General features: G+C 35.1%; 2 protein-coding genes across 4 annotated transcripts in view; one reads left to right on the top strand and one right to left on the bottom strand.

Moving 5' to 3' along the window:
• col4a6 (collagen, type IV, alpha 6) overlaps positions 1 to 1,846 on the bottom strand; it is a 254,616-nt gene extending 252,770 nt beyond the window's left edge. The window contains 3 exon segments of the mRNA XM_042728318.1: positions 1,234 to 1,276; positions 1,424 to 1,551; positions 1,690 to 1,846. Of these exon segments, the coding sequence (XP_042584252.1) occupies positions 1,234 to 1,276; positions 1,424 to 1,434 (54 nt within the window). The 5' untranslated portion in view covers positions 1,435 to 1,551; positions 1,690 to 1,846.
• A 659-nt stretch (positions 1,847 to 2,505) lies between these two features.
• Positions 2,506 to 20,010, top strand: part of LOC109099275 (collagen alpha-5(IV) chain-like) — a 43,422-nt gene continuing 25,917 nt past the window's right edge. For all 3 annotated transcript variants that reach the window (XM_042728310.1, XM_042728309.1, XM_042728308.1), the window contains exons 1-6: positions 2,506 to 2,782; positions 17,394 to 17,453; positions 19,253 to 19,342; positions 19,435 to 19,479; positions 19,561 to 19,605; positions 19,880 to 19,942. In XM_042728310.1, coding sequence (XP_042584244.1) covers positions 2,705 to 2,782; positions 17,394 to 17,453; positions 19,253 to 19,342; positions 19,435 to 19,479; positions 19,561 to 19,605; positions 19,880 to 19,942 — 381 coding nt within the window. In that variant the 5' untranslated portion in view covers positions 2,506 to 2,704. The remainder of the gene's footprint in view (positions 2,783 to 17,393; positions 17,454 to 19,252; positions 19,343 to 19,434; positions 19,480 to 19,560; positions 19,606 to 19,879; positions 19,943 to 20,010) is intronic.

Raw genomic sequence — 20,010 nt, 5'->3', positions numbered from 1 at the left:
AAAGTGTGGTGACAGGACTCCTAGCTGACACACTTACCATTGTAGACCATATTGAAGCAAAACATGAGTGCTTCATGCTACACAAGGAACTAGAGGAAAATCCAGCCCTCCATTAATTACTACTCTGCTAAGCTGTTTGTTACTGCAGGCTCTAATTATTTCATGGCTAGACTAAACTGCAAGCAACTACTCACCATCCCACCTGCATTACTCTCACGTCAGTTTGAGCCCATCCAAAATGCTGCCACTCGATAAGTGTTTAACCTCTATATATTCTTTAATGTCTTGATCTCTATAATTGCTCCCATTAACTGCTAGAATTATATACAAGACTCTCTTTCTATTTCCCACACCCAGGGCCACTCCTTAACTTCTACAGGCATCCAGGGCTGCGTTTCCCAAAAGCATTGTAAGCTTGAGTTCATAATAGATGAAGTTCATTTGATGGTGTATGTGTGTTATCTACTTAGGCTTACGATGCTTTTGGGAAACGCAGCCCAGAATAGTTAAATCACAACTTACTTTCAGATAAAGCCTCAAGAGACAACTTTTTATAATTCACCTCTATAAGGATTCACACTAACCTTATATGTAATTAAACCTGCACCTTAATACCTCCAATTTTTTTCCACCAATTAGAACAATTTAATGACTCTACTAATCTGTAAAGATTTGTCTCTAATGACTTTTAAAAAAAGATTTCAAAAGGTATACTGTTATAATCACTTAGAAATGAGCCAAAGATGATAAAAGGACCATAATTTATGCATACTAAATCTGCAGGCAAATTCTTGCATGATCATATATTTAGTTTATTTACTTAGAATACTGAGTGTCAATATGGTAGTAACAGGATAAATGGGTGTGGCAGAGAAACGGTACTTTGCATATTAATTAGAAGGAGGAGTGTTTTGTCAGTTGGGTGATGAGAGGACTGAGAAACTTCACAAATCATCAAACAAGAAATTACACTGAAAAACGAATGATTTGTTAACAGTAACTAGCCATTTAAAAGGCCCACAAATAGTTTACACAAAACTTCATAGATTCTAATTTGTCAAGTGATTGTGTCTTATAAAAAACATTCAAATGTGTTTGCAAAAGTTAACCCAAACATGATGAGCCAAATGTATATTACTAAGAACAACTTAGAGTATCAAAATGATCCAGCAGTACCAGTACCAGTACAAGGGGAAGTACTGTTAAGCGTTTTAATAATGATAGAAGACTTACCCCTTGAGTAGACACTGCATACAAAACTGGTAACACAAAACTCCTGTGAAGGGAGATGAACAAAACCATCATATGTGCTCTAAAAAAATAAAACGCTTCAACTCGGTGACTAACACTGACAGTTCACTATTTAATCTGAATTTGTAACCAAGCGTAATAAAATGACATCTCTAGATATAAATGTACTTACCAAAGCTTCATTTTTCAAAGCTTTGAGGGAAACGCAGGTAACGTGGGCTATCCTCGGCGTCTTCACGGTAAGCCTCTGTTAATGGCTTCAAACCTGTTCATTTGAGAATCCGGTGACCAGTTCGTCCACTTCGAAGGGCAAGAAGTGAGATAAGGATAAATATAAACAATTAAACGAGAGATGAAAATATAATTTTGCACATGCACTAAGTATTTTATGAAGGTTTGCTTCTGTGTGTCCTCTGAGAATAAGAGAAGTTCACTCACAAGAAAGTTCTGCGTTGGAAACGCTTTCCTCGCGGCAGTCGATTCACGCACCGCTGCAAGTGCTGTGCTCTGAGAAGAGGGCGGGATTTCCACCCGTCAATCACCCGCGCCTCACGCTTTTGCCTCCAAACAAACAGCGATAACAACCACAAACTTATCAGTAAACAGTGTGCCACTCATGTAAGCTAAAATATCAGTAATGCAGCCTATATCTCAAACACGACTGGACATAATAAAACATAATGAAAATTACACGAACACATCAACTGATCAGAGTTGGATCAGTTAACTCCATACAGATTAATGCATGTCTAACTCAATATTAATAATCAGTAATAGTCTGCAAAATTACTCATTTTAACTTTAAAATAGCAGAAGAGAACATGTAAGCCTAACTATGTAGTCTATCTCGATTTATTTCAGCAACTGGAACTGCAACAAATTCAGGCTATTAGGCAAAAAAAAAATGTAACTTTAAATAATATAGCCTTTCTGTGCTAGCATATATAGCTACATCCTTTTGATTGGTCATTGTATAAAAAATGAATACAAATGGGCTATACAGTTATTTTAATTTTAATATTTGTCTGTGATGCGTCCTCCGCCTCGACATCGCTAACAAATCCTCTTATAAAATCAAAAGAAAGAAACAGTGATTAAAATGGCTTTTATTAATGATTTATCCAACAAAAAAGCCCCAAAAGACGTTTAAATGTAACTTTTCATCCTCCCATGACTTCAAAGCTTAAAGTTTGTGGGGATCTAGAATGTTTTTTGGCGGAGGGATATTTGAAGTAGTGCGTGAGCAGGTTAAGGGGGATTCAGTAAAGTGACGGTTACATTATTGCGAGCGCGCCAGCACTGGACAGCCTTGAGACTTCACAAGAATTCCTCTGTAACTTTTGAAAAAACGTGCTGGTTCTGCAGTTAGCTTAACGGAGGAATATGATAAGGTCAATAAGTGTTCATAGGTTTAACTGTCAATGTTAAGAGGGCAGATTCTTTGAAAATCAGTATGAACTTACAGGGTCTCGGCTCGGTGTTACTGGTGTTTCTCACTTTAAGTACAGAGGTGCGCAAATCGGAGTCTGCGGTAAGTAATCATTGTTTGTTACATCTTTTAGTTACATCTTAAAGTGAAACAACTGGTGCCATTGCTTTGGATCAATCACACACGCTTTAGTTAAAGTTTATAAACACAGGTTACTTTATAACACGAAAGTATTGGTTTCCTTGAGATCGCTAAGAACATGTGCGAAACTTCTAAGTGACTTCAAACATGAGATATTCTTGTGCAATCGTTAAAATACAATCCGTTATATTTGATTGCCTCCACTTTATTATGTGCAAGTGCAAAGATATGCTCATAGTATTTTAATAGTCCCAACTGCATTTAGAAACATGAAGGATGTTCTTTTAAAATGTATTATTGATGTTGGATATACAACAGCAACTTTATTTAAGATATAATTTAATAATAATTGTAAATTTTCTAACTTTCTGGTTACTTTTGTCAATATTATAGGCTATCTGTCTGTTTTTATTTTTGTTGTTGTGTTTGATTATTTATTTATTTTTTTACCTGTGTATTTATTATCAGTATTTTTTTTTTCATAAGTACACATGTAGTCAATTTCATGCTCATAATTTTGCATACTGATTAACCTCACAGTGGTCATGTTAAATATCTTTTCTTAGCAGTGGTTTCTAATCTGCACCAACAATTTGTTGCACAAATGTTACTGGCATAAGCGAATGGGTTGCAATCGGATTACTGACTGTATTTGTATTTGCACATTACAGTGCATGTGACATTATTGCCAAATTAAAAGGCAGTTATTTACTCATCACAAACTTGATGTAAAATAATAAGGAATAATTGTTCTCAATTTCCATATGAACACATTCATTGTGTACAATTTTGCTGTATTGTTAGCCACTACACCATCCTGAGTGATCCTGGTCAATCTGACATGCTTTGCATGCCTGTATTTTTGGACCTGATTGGATACATTGTCGCAAATACAAAGATATGGCTTCGCTATGTGGCCGATTCATTGTCCCGCTGTCAGAGTAGGCAGTAGTGGAAGGCAGACAGGTAAGGACATGTTTAGGGAGGGACCTGTCCTAGGGGTACATATACAGCAGGGACAGTGAGCACATGTGGTGACCTTACAACAAAACACATCATGTTCCTACATTTCCCAAAGGGCATTGTTGTGCGCCAATCCCAACAGGCAAAATGTAGTTTGCACTTCCCTTCCCAATGATTGGCTGTTGAATTGTTCTGATTCTCAATAAGAATTCTGGAGCTCTTTCATTTTACTCCTAAGGTTCCGCCCAATTTCTGTTTCTCAGTTTACAAGGTGAAAGGTGGCATCTGTCATTCATAGAGGGAGGAGTTTGCTAGCCATCAGGACAGGCATGTAGACATATTGTGCCACCCATCCCCCGAGACCAAGACTGCACGACCCTCAGGTCTATTCAATAAGTGAATCTAACCACAGCCTATTGTTCACACAACCTCTTAACCCCTCAAGTCCTTCAAAAAAAATTCCAGTTTATACGTACCACCTCCCCAGTCCATTATGTCTCTGTGTTTGTCTGATGTGAATTATCAAGGAGACAGTGTCTGTGAATTATCAAGGAGACGCTGATTATTTAGGATAATTCCAAATTTGAAACGTTTGTTTTATAATGTGACACAAATAGATATATCCTTGAGGCTAGAGTTTCTTGCTTTGGCTTGTGCTCAATGATTCTTTTCAAAGATACAGTTAGTAAATCTGACATTGTTCACGATATAGTTAATAATAAGACAAATTAGTTTAGAAACATGATGGACACCAGGGCCATAGCAAGACCCAGCACTGTTTCCAAGACAGTAAACTATTATAATCATGTCATGTGTCTGTTTAGAACCAGAAATAGCGATGCCAGATTTGTGATTTAGTAAATATTGATGTAATTGGTCTAGTTTTGTAAAAAAAAAAAAAAAAAAAAAAAAGTCTGAAATCTTTTAATTCATTCATTAACTCAGATTAATTCATTTAGACAGTTCACTCTGGCATAGAAACGTTTGTAGCTGTTTCTCACATTATAACAGAATACTTTATAAGTCATAAAACAAAAAGAGCGCTGGATGAGGTGGATAATTAATCCACTGTAACAAAACTTGAAAATGTCTTCTATCGTTTGTCAACAGTGAAGCAGCTCTTTATTGCAGGTGCAGCTTGTGAAGACAGTTTATATCCATTTATCCATAACATTATCAAAAAAAGTATCAAAATATAGGGAAACTTGGTGTTGGGGGGGGGGGCTATGCACCAGTGCTGAGGAAAGGCTAGAAATGCTCCTGGTAGATGCCGCTCAATCTAACCAAGAGATGTCCTTTTGAGGAGCCAATACAGTGTGAAAGAACAGATTTTCTCCTATTTTTAAAATGTCAAAGCCTTTTAACTCAAAGCAGAATGGAATTTCTGGTCACAATTCCCACCCTTCTGTCTTTCAGTACCTGCCGCCTAGTGGTGAAATCTAGCATCATATGACAAAGTGTATTTTAATGGTAGTTGAAGACAAAAATGTCCCTTTTCAGTAATATACAGTGTGTGTGTGTGTGTGTGTGTATATATATATATATATATATATATATATATATATATATATATATATATATATATACATATATATATATATATATATATATATTTTTTTTTTTTTTTTTTTTTTTTTTTTTTTTTTTTTACAAACTAAAATTGTAATTATCTATGATATTTTAGGTTTTTATTCTTCTGGAGATGCCAGAACCTGGAGTTACCAGGTCAGAGAGTTTGCTGGTAACTTGAACCATAGGGGTCTGCTTTGAAAGTTTCATACTTGAGGGACTCCATACACTGTGCAGGTCAAGGTGTATGAACATGTATGGGTGTGTGTGTGGCGTCTGTACCTGTTCTGCTTCAGATATGTGTGTGTGTGAGTGCAGATATGAGCACACTTACATGCTGGGATGTGTACATATCTGCTTGTATATACATAATATGGTAATGCACATACATGTTGGTGTGCCTTTGCACATGTCTGTGTGTTTGTGTAATAGAATCCACCAATACCCCTAGAGTCACAAATGATGAAGCACCTCAGCTCTCTCAAAAAACAAACAAACCCACACCCATGAAGTCAACCCAAACATCAGTAATCTGTGTTCACAGCCATAACATCCATTCAGTGCAGAGATATCTACCCTGAGTGCCCAGGTTTCGCTGCAGTCTCATGCCAGAATATGGGGACCAAGGTGGGGGTTGGCAGCTCATGAAATCTCTGTCTCACCTGGAGGAAAAGCAAATTCCAGTCTTATCTCACATGCAGGAGAGAGAGAGGGTCATGAGATGTGCACAGGCAGCCATGCAAGAAACTTATTTCAAACAGGCCCACAAGTGCTTACAATGCTCTCTATTACAGCTCACACTGGAAAACTGTCTAGTTTTCTAGAATTGGATTTCTAGTTCCATGAGTTAAAGGACTTTTTAACTCATCTAGTTCCATGAGTTAAAAAATTGCTGTTAATTTACTCACCCTCAGGCCGTTCAAGATGATGGTGACTTTTTTCTTTCAGTTGAACAGTAAAAAAGATTTTTTAACTAAAACTGTGGGCCTTGGTGATGCTTAAAATCAAATTCAGTGGCTGCGGCTGCGGTTGAGGTGAAGCGATTGGTCTGTGTAAGAAACTGAACATTATTTACAATATTATTACCTGTAATCTATAGCTTCAGGCAAACGGTGCAGAGTTCGCAAACAAATCATTCTTTTGAAGGGGTTCTTGAGTTAATTAACAGTAGAATTTTCATTTTTGGGTGAATTATCTCTTTAAGAGACTAATATCAAGACTGTGAAGAGACATTCTGAGTCACCTGGAGTGTGTTTATGCTGAACTTCATGCCCTCATGAGTCAAAGGCTCTTTAATACGCTTCAACATGTCATTATACACACTGTAAAAAAAAGTCTGTAGTTTTTACAAAATAATTTTGGCAGCTGTGGTTGCCAGAATACTTTTGTAAAAAATACACTGTAAAAAAAAGTCTGTAGTTTTTACAAAATAATTTTGGCAGCTGTGGTTGCCAGAATATTTTTGTAAAAAATACAGAAAAACTGTAAACACAATTACGGCCAAAAAAACTGTAAATTTTACAGTATAAAACTGTTATTTACAAACAAGACAATTTTTAATGTAAACCAGTAAATTCAACAACGCACACTGCTATTAAAATCTGTTTTGTACCTTTAACATACTGACAACCACCATAATAATGCAGGTGGTAAAAGAGAAAGCCACATGACGAATCGAAGTTCATCACAAGTAGCTTCACCACAAGCAAAAGTTTATATTAATATATAGAAGGTGCACAAAGTCATTCATGCAAACACAAAACACCATCATGGTGACACACGATACTTAAACAATTCAATAAACTTTCATTAAACAGCAGAAGATGTAACATAAAGCCCAAATGTACAACTGATAACAAAAAACTATTAAAAAACATGATTATTTAAACAAAATACTTTCAAATGTGGAGCGTCACACAGTGAATTCTGGGAATATCAGTTTACAGTTTTTGACTGTAAATTATACATTGATTTGTTCTTTTTTTATTTCTAAAAAACTGTAAAATTAACAGCATTTTACTGTAAAATTACATGAAATGTCTGGTTAGATCTTTTACAGTTTTTCCCTGTATATAGTACAGGAACTTACTGTTAAACCTATTAACACTTTTTTTTTGTAGCGTTTTTACAAAATTGTACAGTTAAAATGACACTTATTTTTTACAGTGCAGTTCTGAGTCATTGTTTAATATGACTTCTCAGATGTTCCTCCAAAATGTTTTGAGGAGAAATAAAACAGACGAAAATGAGTAAATGGTTGTTGCATAGTATGCATATGTCTCAGATAATTTAAGTTTGGAAGATACTTTGATATCTTGGCAAATCTGACCACATTTTAAAACGTTAAGGAAATTTACATGCATTTTAAAAGTTCAGTTTCACTCAGACTTAATAATTTGTTAAACATATTAAAATGTGTACTGTTGGGGTGCTAATACTTACAATGTGGTGTGAAAGAGATGCAATTACCATTTAGGATTAGCTGGACAGTGATCCTCCTCTCACACCCAATCTCTATTTCCCCCACTGCCTCACCCTCTACAGTGCTAAACCCTAAATAAACTGGCAAACAGCAACTTTTTCAGCGGGTGGCTAATTTACACCACACATACAAACACATGCATGCACTCTGTGTTTGTTTAAGTGATGGAGAGGTCATCAAACTGTGAAAGAACGGTGAGAGAGAAGTTACCTGGACAGTATGAAGGTCTGTCTGCTTTAGATATCTTCTCATCTTAGTCTGAGACTGAGACATGTTTCGTCAGAGTTTGAATGGGAGCAAGAGAACATCTATTGTTGCTCCAGACATCACCTTCATTATCATTTTCTCTGTTTGATAGGCAGACACGTGCAGTACTGTTTATGCTGGGGACCGTATTCACAAAACATTTTATCTTAGCACTAGGAATTCAGCAAAAAAAATAGCATTCACAAAATCTCAGCCTATAGGATACTTTCCACACAGGCATGAACAATATGTCTATAGAAAACTAGAAATGTCTAGTTACAAACAAACTAATTCAAAGATGCATATGTAAAGGTGCATTTCTCTCTAAAGGTACGTCACTGTACTGTGGAGATGGCAGCATTGTCAACTTGATCTTCACAGCAGACTCTGACTCAGAGAACACTATTTTATTCACAGATAATTAAAATGTCTCCATGCTATATTTTTTTTAATAAAACATTCATAGTCATTACTTTGTCAGTGCTTTCAGCAAACTTCATTTGTGCACTTGAGTGTGGAATACGCTATAACGGCTCATTGTGGTTTACTTACTGCCTAACTTGTGCATGAAAAAAGTACACAATTCAATTAAGGGGAAATTATCGTAAAATGTTACTAAAATATTTATGTTCTGAGGCAGATTGCTGGCAACAGCCGTTTTAGGATGGTTTGTGATTTGGTCTTAGTGACGTAGGAGTCCTCTTGTCTACCCATAACTTTTCACAGATTTAGGAGCTGATTTTAGCATTAAATGCTTAAGTCCTAACATTTGAGCCTTAAAATTTACATTGACATGTCCATTATTTGTAAGAGTTTCTCCTAAATCTTTTAGCCTTAAGATGTTTTGAGAATACAGCCCCTGATGTATACCTGCCCCATCATAGTGACATCAGCCATGTTTGAAGGAGAAAACCTGCTCAAGCCCATACCTGTGGTTTGAACCTCTTGAACATGTGCCAACTCCCAGTGCCCAGCATTCAGGGCACTATCCTGCATTCCTCCTTTAGCAGAATAAAGTCCACATTTACAGTACGTGTATATCATTCTTTTTGCAAATATATTTTGCCTGGAAGTGTTTGAGCGTGTCTGCTCTGCTACATTTGGGCATGTGGAGTGCAAATCAAAGACATTAAAAACATAAGGGATGTCAGATTTAGTGTTCAAAGACTAGTAGTGAAGTACAAACGGGAAGCGTGGAGCAGACAGGAGAGTTGGTATGGTCCTGATGGATTTGATAGCAGTGTTGACGCCTGCTTGTGTAAACTACAAATACATGTTGGTAGAGTTGAGCTGAATGACATGATTACTTAAGTGGGCAATAGGCACATTAATCATATCCAAGTTTAATAACTAGCACGTTTCCAGAAGAAGAAAAAAACAGGACAGTCTTGATTGGACTTGTCTTTATCTATAGGAATGTACTGTATAGGTAGCAAAAATATCTTCAGAGATACACTTTAGCCCTAGCTTAAGACCAAAAAAACAGGCTGTCTATGTGCATATGTGCTAACATTACACTGACTACTGGTGTAATCAGCAGCTCTTTTTATGTTATCTCTTTTGTTGTTTCGGTCTCTCTGGCACTTTTTGTTTTAACAATGTATTTCATAATGGTTTCATTAATGTAGTTGTGATGAGAACGAGATATGAGAGAAGTAATGGGAACATTTTGATCTAGAACTGTTCTGTTTTGAAAGGAAGGAAATGAATGGAAACTCAAGGATTGACCTTGATCTAGATGTCTCCTTCCTCTTTATCTGTCATCTTATACTGTAAAACTTTGTCTGAACTGCATTATCAGTAGATGAAGGGATTTCTGGTTCTTCAGTGCTATGTCTCAAACGTGTGCTTACCCCATAACCTTCATAGGACATAAAAATAAAATCTATCTATCTATCTGTCTGTCTATCTATCTATCTATCTATTTATCTATCAATGTTGAAAACAAATCAGTGTTGACAGTATTTTTGTAAAAAATATGATACATTTTTCAGGCTTCTTTGATGGATAGAAATTTCAAAAGAACAGCATTTTTTTTTCAACATTATAAATGTCTTAACTGTCATTTGTGATCAACTTAATGCAACTTTCTAAATACAAGTATACATGTCTTACAGTTTTTCTCAGTCACTTTAGTGTATTTCTCAAATCGTCCTTAATATTTGCAAAGAAGTATGTGCATTTCTCAAAACAGTTCGTACAAATAGCACCGCACAATGAATTACCTTCAAAAGCCTATAACTTGCTCAAAATCTGTAGTTCATCTCTCAAAAGCATATGTCAATGAACATATCAGTGCTATCAGATTGTAACGTCCTTGATAGTCAAGATGCCATACAGTATATCCATTTATTTACAAGTAGTTTTGAGAATTTAATTTCTGATCTGAGAAATGCACCAAAGCCACCTAGAAAAACTGTAAGTATAGGTTGTCATGGGTTTTTATTCATATTTTACACACTGCATTGGAATTACAGTATCATCACACTGAAGTTGACCTTTAATGTAATCAAAGACCTTAAGGAGGGAGCCATTCATTCCCCTGACACACTATGGAAATCTAAATTAGCTCCAGTGTTATTGTAAAAGTGAAAAAGCATTCCATCCAGGCTATTGAGATGAGAGTGAGACAGTCTGTGTGAGACAGACATTGTAATATGCTACTGTCTAGCTGTGTCTAGCCTGCTTTAAAACCAGGTTGTAATTATATAGCTTTTGTCAGATAGAGATGTGTGTGTATGTTTCTTCAATGTCTTTTTCAACAATGAGCGATAATAGATCTTGTTTCAACGTGTCAGTTTTACAGCTTTAGAGAGCTAGAATCATGTGCCCCTTCCCTAAACAGCAAACATATTTACTTTTCATGTCATACACATCCTTGCTTTTCAACTTTTGGGTGATCTTCAGCTCCCCATTTTCTTAACCTCTTTTTCACTCCCATCTGCTTCTGCTATTAGTGGTGAACGGAGGCAGTAGTGGCTCTCCTGTGTAACTCTGTGCAGCCGTGTTTCACTGTGAGGATGTGCACGTGAAGAGCGGCAAATGTTTGCTCTGTTTCCAGTAAACAGTAAATTTAGATGATGCTTTAGATCTCAAAAACATAGCTGTTTAGCTTAGCAAAAAAAAAAAAAAAAGAAGAAGAAGAAATAAATTAAATTTATGAATTATGAAGCGGCATTGTTTTTTAATGATATATTTTATTTATGTGGATATTTGCAAGCAAGTCATTCATTTTTTTAAATAAATATACAAATTTCCTGTGAAATGTTGTCTTTTTTTTCCTTGGCATGGCAATGCTTTCCAACAATGCTCTGGCATCTGTGGCATTTTATCATCTATCCTCCTCTTGCCTTGTGACAACACAGGATTTTTTAAAGACTTTGTCAAAGGGAGAAAAAAAAAACATTTAAGCAAAACACAGTATTATATGTGATGTGTTCAAAATATCCTCTTTTAAATAAAAAGGTTTTCCAAAAGCTTCAGCTATTGCAGTGCTTAAACAAACTGCTATATGACAAAAGTGCTTCAAGACTTAATTCATTTGAGCCCTGCAGTTTGAGATTCATATGCAAGCTGGGTATGGCATGCAGGTCTGAACACGCTCTGTTAGGGATAGAATTAGATCCCCAGATTATAGTTCAGGTCAGATCTTGTCTTACAGTCACTGGAGTGCCAGTCCACGTCTATGCTGTGATCCCCGCTTTGCGAACGTCACTGTAATTTTAGTTTTTCTTTTCACTGTTACTCTGATATTACAAATGAAAGCTGATTCCATAAGAGGAGTTATTTAGGCTATATAGCAGTCTATAACCATTGACTTTTACAGTTATATACAGCAACCCCCTTTGTAGCCTCCTCTAGCGGTTCATGAGCCCAGCTGCTGTAGCATAAACTGTTCAATGCTGATCTGCAAATATTTAGAGAGAATGCTCTTTGTACCAAATTACTTTCGGTGCACCTGGACATGTTGACATAGTTGAGTTTTAAGCAAGTAGAGATTAGTTTGTAAATATTGTGCCTTCTCAGACATTTTACTGCCAATTTCTCTTTCTTTTGGGAAATTTGTGTTTTGGAAATTTGATAAAGAGCTTTATCTGTTCAGTCAGTCATGTGGACACACATGTCCAGCAATTCATAGAAAGTCAGGCATTGTTAATGTATGATTTCAGTAAAATGTGTTTTAGACACAAACGCTGCATAGATGCTTATTAATGTCAAACCTTCTCACTTTGAATTCAGTAACCAAACTTTATTTGTTTGATGAATCCCAGATTCGGTGTTGATTTAAAAGCCTCCCCTGCTATCTAAGAACCTCACTGTCCCACAGTCTCTCTGTCAGTGTGTGTGGGAGATGTCTTTATCCTCCTTATCAGGAGCACTTGTGTGTGTACTGTTTTGAACCTAGTCCACCACAGAAGGTACGCACAATGCAGCAACCATGCATCACTGACCTGATTTCACCATTTTAGCACTCTTTTGTGATGAATCCTATAGCTGTCGGATCTACCTCAGAAACATTATTATCTGTCATAGTGTGCCATTTGTGTGCAGCGTTATATAAGATATGGGGTTCTTCCTTGATGAGATAGGCCTAAGTGTTTTTATGGCAGATACCAATAGCTGTTAAGTAACTGATATGACTGATTCTCAATTATTGTTTTATTTTTGTTGTCTAATAATAATAATAAAACCATTAATAATAATTCTACAGGAGTTAATATTAATATTATTAATAGTAATTAGTATATAATGTTTCTGGAATAATCCTATAATATAATAATGTAGTTTAATTTAATTATTTCATTTGGTGCTCAAAACATTTCTTATTTTTATCAATGTTAAAAAACAGTTGTGCTGCTTAATATTTCTATATATATAATATATCAAACATTTTTTTGTAAAAATTGAGTCCAAACATTTGAACAGTAGTGAATATTAAATGAGCAATACTAGACTGAGAATGAAAATGTGAATATCTGTTAAAATACTTCTCAAACCAAACATTGGTTTATCTGTAACTTATACCTCTGTGGATATCCCCTTGGAAAAGCTCCTCAAAGTGATTGAGGGACATACTGAGTTTGTTGTCATTTTCTGAGTACAACTCTAAAGGAGTTTAAAGAGATCACCAGTGCAATATGATTATTTTCTGGCATTACCTTAGTAAACATTTGACCCACCCCCTGATGTACTGAGTTTGTTGTCATTAGTAAACATTTGCCACTCGGCCTTAGCTGGTTAATTGGTAGAGGTCAAAGGTCATTCTTTTCTTGGACCACAGGAATAGGAATAAAAGAATTCCTGGGAAGGACCATTGCGGGACATCTGAAGGAGGTGCTTTCTGGTTCACTAGATTCAAAAGAGTTGTAGCCTAAAAACATGTTAAAGAAGAGATTCTCTGGGGATATTTTTTCTGTTTTCTCATCCCAGGGACATTTGATGTCATGAAATCCAACAGTGACTGTGGAAAAGGAATGCAGTGAAATATGTTATTCTTACTGTTATTGCTGAATGGTGCCTGGAGAAAAATAGCTTTTCGGTGTGTTTCTGTTCAGCTTTATGAGAAGTGTTTTTTCCTATCATTAGGCTAACACTTTGTGCTGCTGCAAGCTGATACAGACTCTATTATGCACCTCAGCTTAAAACAATAACAATGTAAAAGATTTTTCATAGATGATCCTGCCAGTTTTAAATATTTCTGATTAAATTAGTGTAAATGGCCGAAACATTCCACTGCAAGCTTGTGCGTGATTATGATCATGTGTTTGTATATGTGTGTTTGATTGGGCATTACTTGTGGTCTACTGCCACTTTGTTCTGTCTGCTCCCAGCATTCATTTGCCCTCAGGCCATCTTTCACTAGGGGTCAGTTAATCCACAGAGCCCTAGACTGGAATCTGCTCATTCCCTTTGAGGACGAATTGTTGCACTGCTTAATGTTCTCCACAGGGTGGCCCTATTCATCCCCCTATCTGTCCATAGACTCGGAGAGCATAGCTTGTCTGTATCTGATCTTTCTGTAGATCTAAACTCTGCCCTCTGGAGTCTAAACATCCAAAAACATTTGTCAACTCCACCATTAAAATCTATTACCAAAAAACCTTTCCTCTACTTTTCCACACTTACTAGCAACTATTGTTGGCTCATGTTTGATGTACTACCATTCGATAGTTTAGGGTCAGTATATTTTTTTTAGATCAATGAATACTTTTCAGCAAGGATGCATTAAGCTAATTAAGCTACTTTTACCATTTAAAAATATATTAAAATTGAAAACAATAATTTTCACTTGTAACAATATTTCACCATATTACTATTTTAACTATATTTCAAGAGACTTCTTTAAAAAAAAAAAAAAAAAAGTCAACCCCAAACTTTTGTGAGAATTGAGAATTATTGCATTATGCTAAGGTTTTTCTTTTGTCTGAGTGTGTGTTTGTGTGTGTGTGTGTGTGTGTGTGTGTACTCATATCATTTAGGAACAAATGTGTTACCAAAATGATAGCAAAATATGACAAAATTCTCTCTTTATAAAATAGTTTTTTATTGTAAAAATGCATAAAGGTTTATGCTAGGAGTAGGAGTAGTATTATAATTATAATTAGCTATTGAACTTAATTATTTAACTTTAAACAATTAATGGGTATTGGCATGTTGTTGAATGTATCAATACATCATTTTGTGGAAGTACAGTATTTGTTAATTTGCACATTTAGGTTTTTGACATGAAATACTTAAGTTTGCATGTCCTTTGATGTGACATGCTATATCAAAAACTAATTTAAACAGCATTTTATATACACTTTCCCACAAACATTCATATACATTTAATCTAAAAATCTTAAGGGTAATTTACACATAACATACAGTATATTATTTGTCATCTACCTTTAAGAAAGGGCATTGAACATTCAGTGCTCACAGCTCATCTTTTCCTTTATTTTCCAGGACTCTTTGTGCTTGTCTTTTTCAATAGCATAATGGTGCTGAATCAAGCAGGTGTGCTTGTCAGAATTTGTTTTTGTCTGCTTTTCTGCAGGTCATCATGAGATCATCTGCCAAAAGAGGAATCTTTTTTATAAGGCCTTTTATTTGTCAGGGATTTGTATTGTTTCTATTGTGATTCATGGATGCCTTGATCTTAAATACTGAGGTCTCCCTTGATTTGATGAAATCTGCCCAGTTCTGTCCCACTAGCATTACAGTATATAGCTCTCATTGTTTGTATGCTTACTTTGTTTCAGCAGTATTCAGTGTTTCATATAATGCAGCTTTGTGTTTAATGTCACACTTCAGTGTAGTGGTTTTTAGTATGCATGCACTGTTAAGGGCCTTGTTCCTGTGTTACTGACACCTGATCAATGCATTGTCATGTCAGTTGTTTTGATGTAATTGTAATGAAAAGTTAACTTTTGAAAGAAAAATGACAAGCTTGTCTGTTTAGACCTTGATATTCTGGAGACAAGCTATAAAACTGTTTCTGATGTTCTGTTTCATATGTGCACTTAAACAAGTATGCACACATTTTCTGTGTGGCTTTCACTAGTGTAGTTCACTATGCACTATGCTAGATAAAAGCCTCATGCAAGCTCACAAACAAAACCACAATTATAGACAGATAGTTGTACTTCTCATAGTAATCTCATTTTGCAATAATAATACATTTAACATAGACTGTAAAATATTGTTTCTGTCATAGAAGGGAAACATAGAAGTACACAAGATGTGAAGTCTGTCATAAATTGTAAAGTAAATTGCTTTCTAATTTCTATATGAATATAGGCCTATTTTAAAATGTAGTTTAGTCCTGTGATGGCAAAGCTGAATAGTAATATTATTATTTATACTAGTCTTCAGTGTCACATGATACCTCAGAAGTTATTCTAATATGCTGCTTTGGTGCTCAAGAAAAAAAAAATTACAAGTTTTCCAAAATCTGACATAAAAACAGCTCGTCTACTTGAGATCTTTGTGATCTTGTGTTAATAGATAGTAGTTATTTAAAAAAAAAATTAAAAAAATAGCGCCATCTAGTGTTTGTATCTAAAATGTGTTTTATAGCACAAAGAGAAAGACATTACAATCTATTGTGACTGTACAGTCAGTTCATTTGCTCTCATTTAATTATCATTTATTCTATCATTTAACAGTGTATATTACGCTGTTGACATATTATACATTCATTTCCCAGGGTTTTCACTTTGTAATAGGCTAGATCATCTGTATATTTGTTTAACCGTTTATGGTAATTGTTCAGACAGTAATTTTTCCCTCATAAAATAAAAAATAAAAAACATAAATGAATGGTACTTTTGATAAATGTTTTCAATTCTTGTTCACTCACTCATTATAGCAGTAGCGTAATAAAAGCTATTCTGTGTAATTCTATGTCCACACCACTAGGTGTCAGTATGTCATGTAAATATCAATTGTAAACATATTAGGTGAATAAGGACTGTCAGGATTAATGACTTCACTGTTCCCCGATGATGAAGATGACTGTAAAAGATGCTTCATTTATGTCATTAACTGAAGGTGGTTTTATGGTTAACAATCATTTTGTGTGCATACACTACTGATTTTCAGCAGCTAATACATTACTTCAGTATTCAGTCACATGATCTTTCAGAAATCATTCAAATATGCTAATTTGAATCATTATTATTCGTTATTGTTACTTCTAATAACTACTTTTATATATTATATATTTATATTATATTAATAATAATATTATTATTTAGACTTTGTTAGCAATGGTTGTTATTATTATTAATTTTGAGTTACAGTTTTTGCTGCTTAATATTTTTGTTGAAACTGTTATTCATTATTTGAATAGAAAGTTTAATAGAAAAGCATTTATTTGAAATAAAAATCTTTTGTAACAAAAATATCTTTCCTGTTACTTTTGATAAATGTATTCTTGCTGAATAAAAGTATTTATATTATATTTAGCAATAATATTAATCAAACTGTTTTCAACATAGATAATAATAATACATATTATTATTATTTTTCAATCAGAATGATTTCTGAAGGATCATATAACACTGAAGAAGAGAAATGGCTGCTGAAAATCAGTTTTGCCATCACAGAAATAAATTACTTTTTAAAATAGAAAGTAGTTATTTTAAATTTCAGTAGTATTTAAAAATATCATTGTTTTCACTGTCTTTGATTAAATAAATGTAGCCTTGTTGAACATAGCAAACGTTTTTTTAATGACATAAAAAAAAAACATAATTATTTCAAACTTTATTTATCTCCAAAATCTGTTCTGTGTGCTTATAAATAAATTGTGTTTTGTGTTTTCAGGCGTGTTATGGTTGTGGGACAGCATCAAAGTGTGACTGCAGTGGGGTGAAAGGACAGAAGGTGAGTGTTTATCCACATGCTGTACAGAAGCTGCGTTCCAGTCGACAGGGTCCCTGCACAGCGTTCATTGCTCCAGAGAACGGGATACCTGTTGAAATTCACTTCACCCAACAACACCCTGCAACATCATCAAACACAGATGAAACTTGAGTTGCACTTATTAGAGGAGTTTGAGGAATGATAAAAGAATACCAGACATCCAACCTGTATGCATTTTGCGTAGTGGCTACGCATTTTGACCTTAAAGTACACTGGTACGATTTGTCACTCTAAACCATGCAGAAATCTAATTTATTTTATTTTTTTTGGTTTTGCATTTAAATAATTTCTGCGGTTTATTTCTCTCCTAGTAGCCTGTAGTTTATGGTTTCATTTCAAAGCGGCTTGCGCTCACCCCGTCAGATGCTCTGACAGAAAGGCTGCGTGTGAGGCTGACAGAGACGCGCTGTTTAATGTGTTTTAGGTGTGCTGTTTACATTAATGCATAACTTATATATTCTAGGTATATTCTCCATCTGTAAATGTTAAAAAAGCCATGGAAAATATTTCCATTTTGCTGTCAGAAGTGCATGAGCTTTTGCTTTGTGATTCTCCGCTAAACTCCACAGACAATGAAATAGGAGCGCAATAACTCTGACTAAACTATACATTTTGATGAAATATTTGTAGTTGGACAATAAATGTGACATATGTATAATTTTAAAACTATAAGTTAGTGTATTTGTATGATAGCACTAACTGTAAAGTGTAACGGGGTAATCAAAATAGCCTTTACACTAAATTAGTCTGTGCTTTTTATTATTTTCATTTTTAGTTTAGTAACTTTAACTTCTGCTTTAAAAGGATTATCTTTGTTTTTAGATTATTAAAATGTTATAATGTAATGTGATTTTAACCCTTTTTGGCACATAATATATGCCTACATGTTTAAATTCACTTTATTCGTTTAATCCAAATACAAAATACTGAGATATATAGGCTACTGTATACCGCAAATCAGCCAAAAAAATACAGAGATATGAATTTTTGCTCATATCACCCAGCCCTATACAGAAATGTACTGGAGTTTTAATTAAAGTACTGGATTTTAAAAAAAAAAAAATTTAACTAAATAGAAAAAATTAACTAAACAGTTACGGTAAACAGTAAAAAACAGTAAACTGTTTACCCCCACTCCTCAACCCACCGCCCGCCCACCCACTACGCTGATGGTACTCAAAAAAAAATTCTAAGGTTGGCAGGTCTGGAATACACTTCTTTAGATAAGTATAATATAAATTGCTATACTTTAATATGCATACGTATTGATGAATTGATATTCCATTATTCCCTATGCCATTTACTGTGCCTTTCAAACTGAACATGTTTGCTCCCTTCAGATTGAAATAGCCTGTGAAATCCACTTTGTAGGGCACTTACGGTCGAGTGGAACGCACCTGTAGACTGAAGTCTGTAGGCTAATATGAATGTATTTAATGCATCCAATGTGTGGCTATTCTAGCCCTTTCACTAGGCCAAATCATATTCATTAAAGTTCAAAAGAAGTGAAGGTGAACTCAACAAATGCCTGACTCTTTTCATTTTTACCTGTGCTACCAGAAGTTCTACACTGGGTAATGTATCGCTGTATGCTTGAGATGCTAGTCTAATAGGATGACGTGAAGTGTTTACATTACTTACATGACTGAATGATGTCATCTTCTGTGTACATCCATAATGATAATGGCTCTCTATGATGCTGTCTCTCCTTTGGTCCCTTTTATGTCTTTCTTTAAAAATTTTCCTAACTATAATGACAGGGTGAGCGAGGGTTTCCAGGTTTAACGGGCCAACCAGGTGTTCCAGGTTTCCCAGGACCAGAAGGGCCGGGTGGACCTCGTGGAGAGAAGGTCAGTGGTCAGGACATCAGGACAGACCCGAATCTGTTATTGATCAGCTATACCATTGCTTCAATTAAAATTGGACTTTGTTTCTCTCACAGGGTGATGATGGACTTACAGGGCCGAGTGGGCCTAAAGGAATAAGAGTGAGAGTTTCTCTGTAACAGCTTCTGGCTCATAATGGATCCACAGTTATCGACAAATGCTGACCGTTTCTGTTTTTGCAGGGACCTCCTGGATTACCAGGCTTTCCAGGAACACCAGGAATCCCAGTGAGTGAATCAATAAGAGACTAACTTTTTAGAGGACATTTCTTAAGCAGATTACATAATTATGGCTGCAAGAACTGATTGATAAAATCCACATTGAGTATTGTTGACAATTAAGTTCACTGTCAGTTAGTGTAATATGTGCACTTTGGCTTGGATCATATCATCAAATTATGCCTCCATCAGACATAATTGGCAGGAAACTCATTGTTCATTGATAGAATATAGAATAAAATATTGTTCAATAGTAATAGTAATAGTTATATATGACTGACAGGGTCTCCCAGGACAGGATGGCCCCCCAGGACCCAAAGGAGTTTCAGGCTGTAACGGAACCAAAGTATGAAACTCTACAAACAAGAATCTCTTGTCGGTTCACAAGTAAAACTTTAAAAAGAGCAAACAAAC

This window comes from Cyprinus carpio, chromosome B7, assembly GCF_018340385.1.
Source record: "Cyprinus carpio isolate SPL01 chromosome B7, ASM1834038v1, whole genome shotgun sequence".
Lineage (NCBI taxonomy): Eukaryota > Metazoa > Chordata > Actinopteri > Cypriniformes > Cyprinidae > Cyprinus > Cyprinus carpio.
This window is presented reverse-complemented; position numbering and strand designations above follow the sequence as displayed.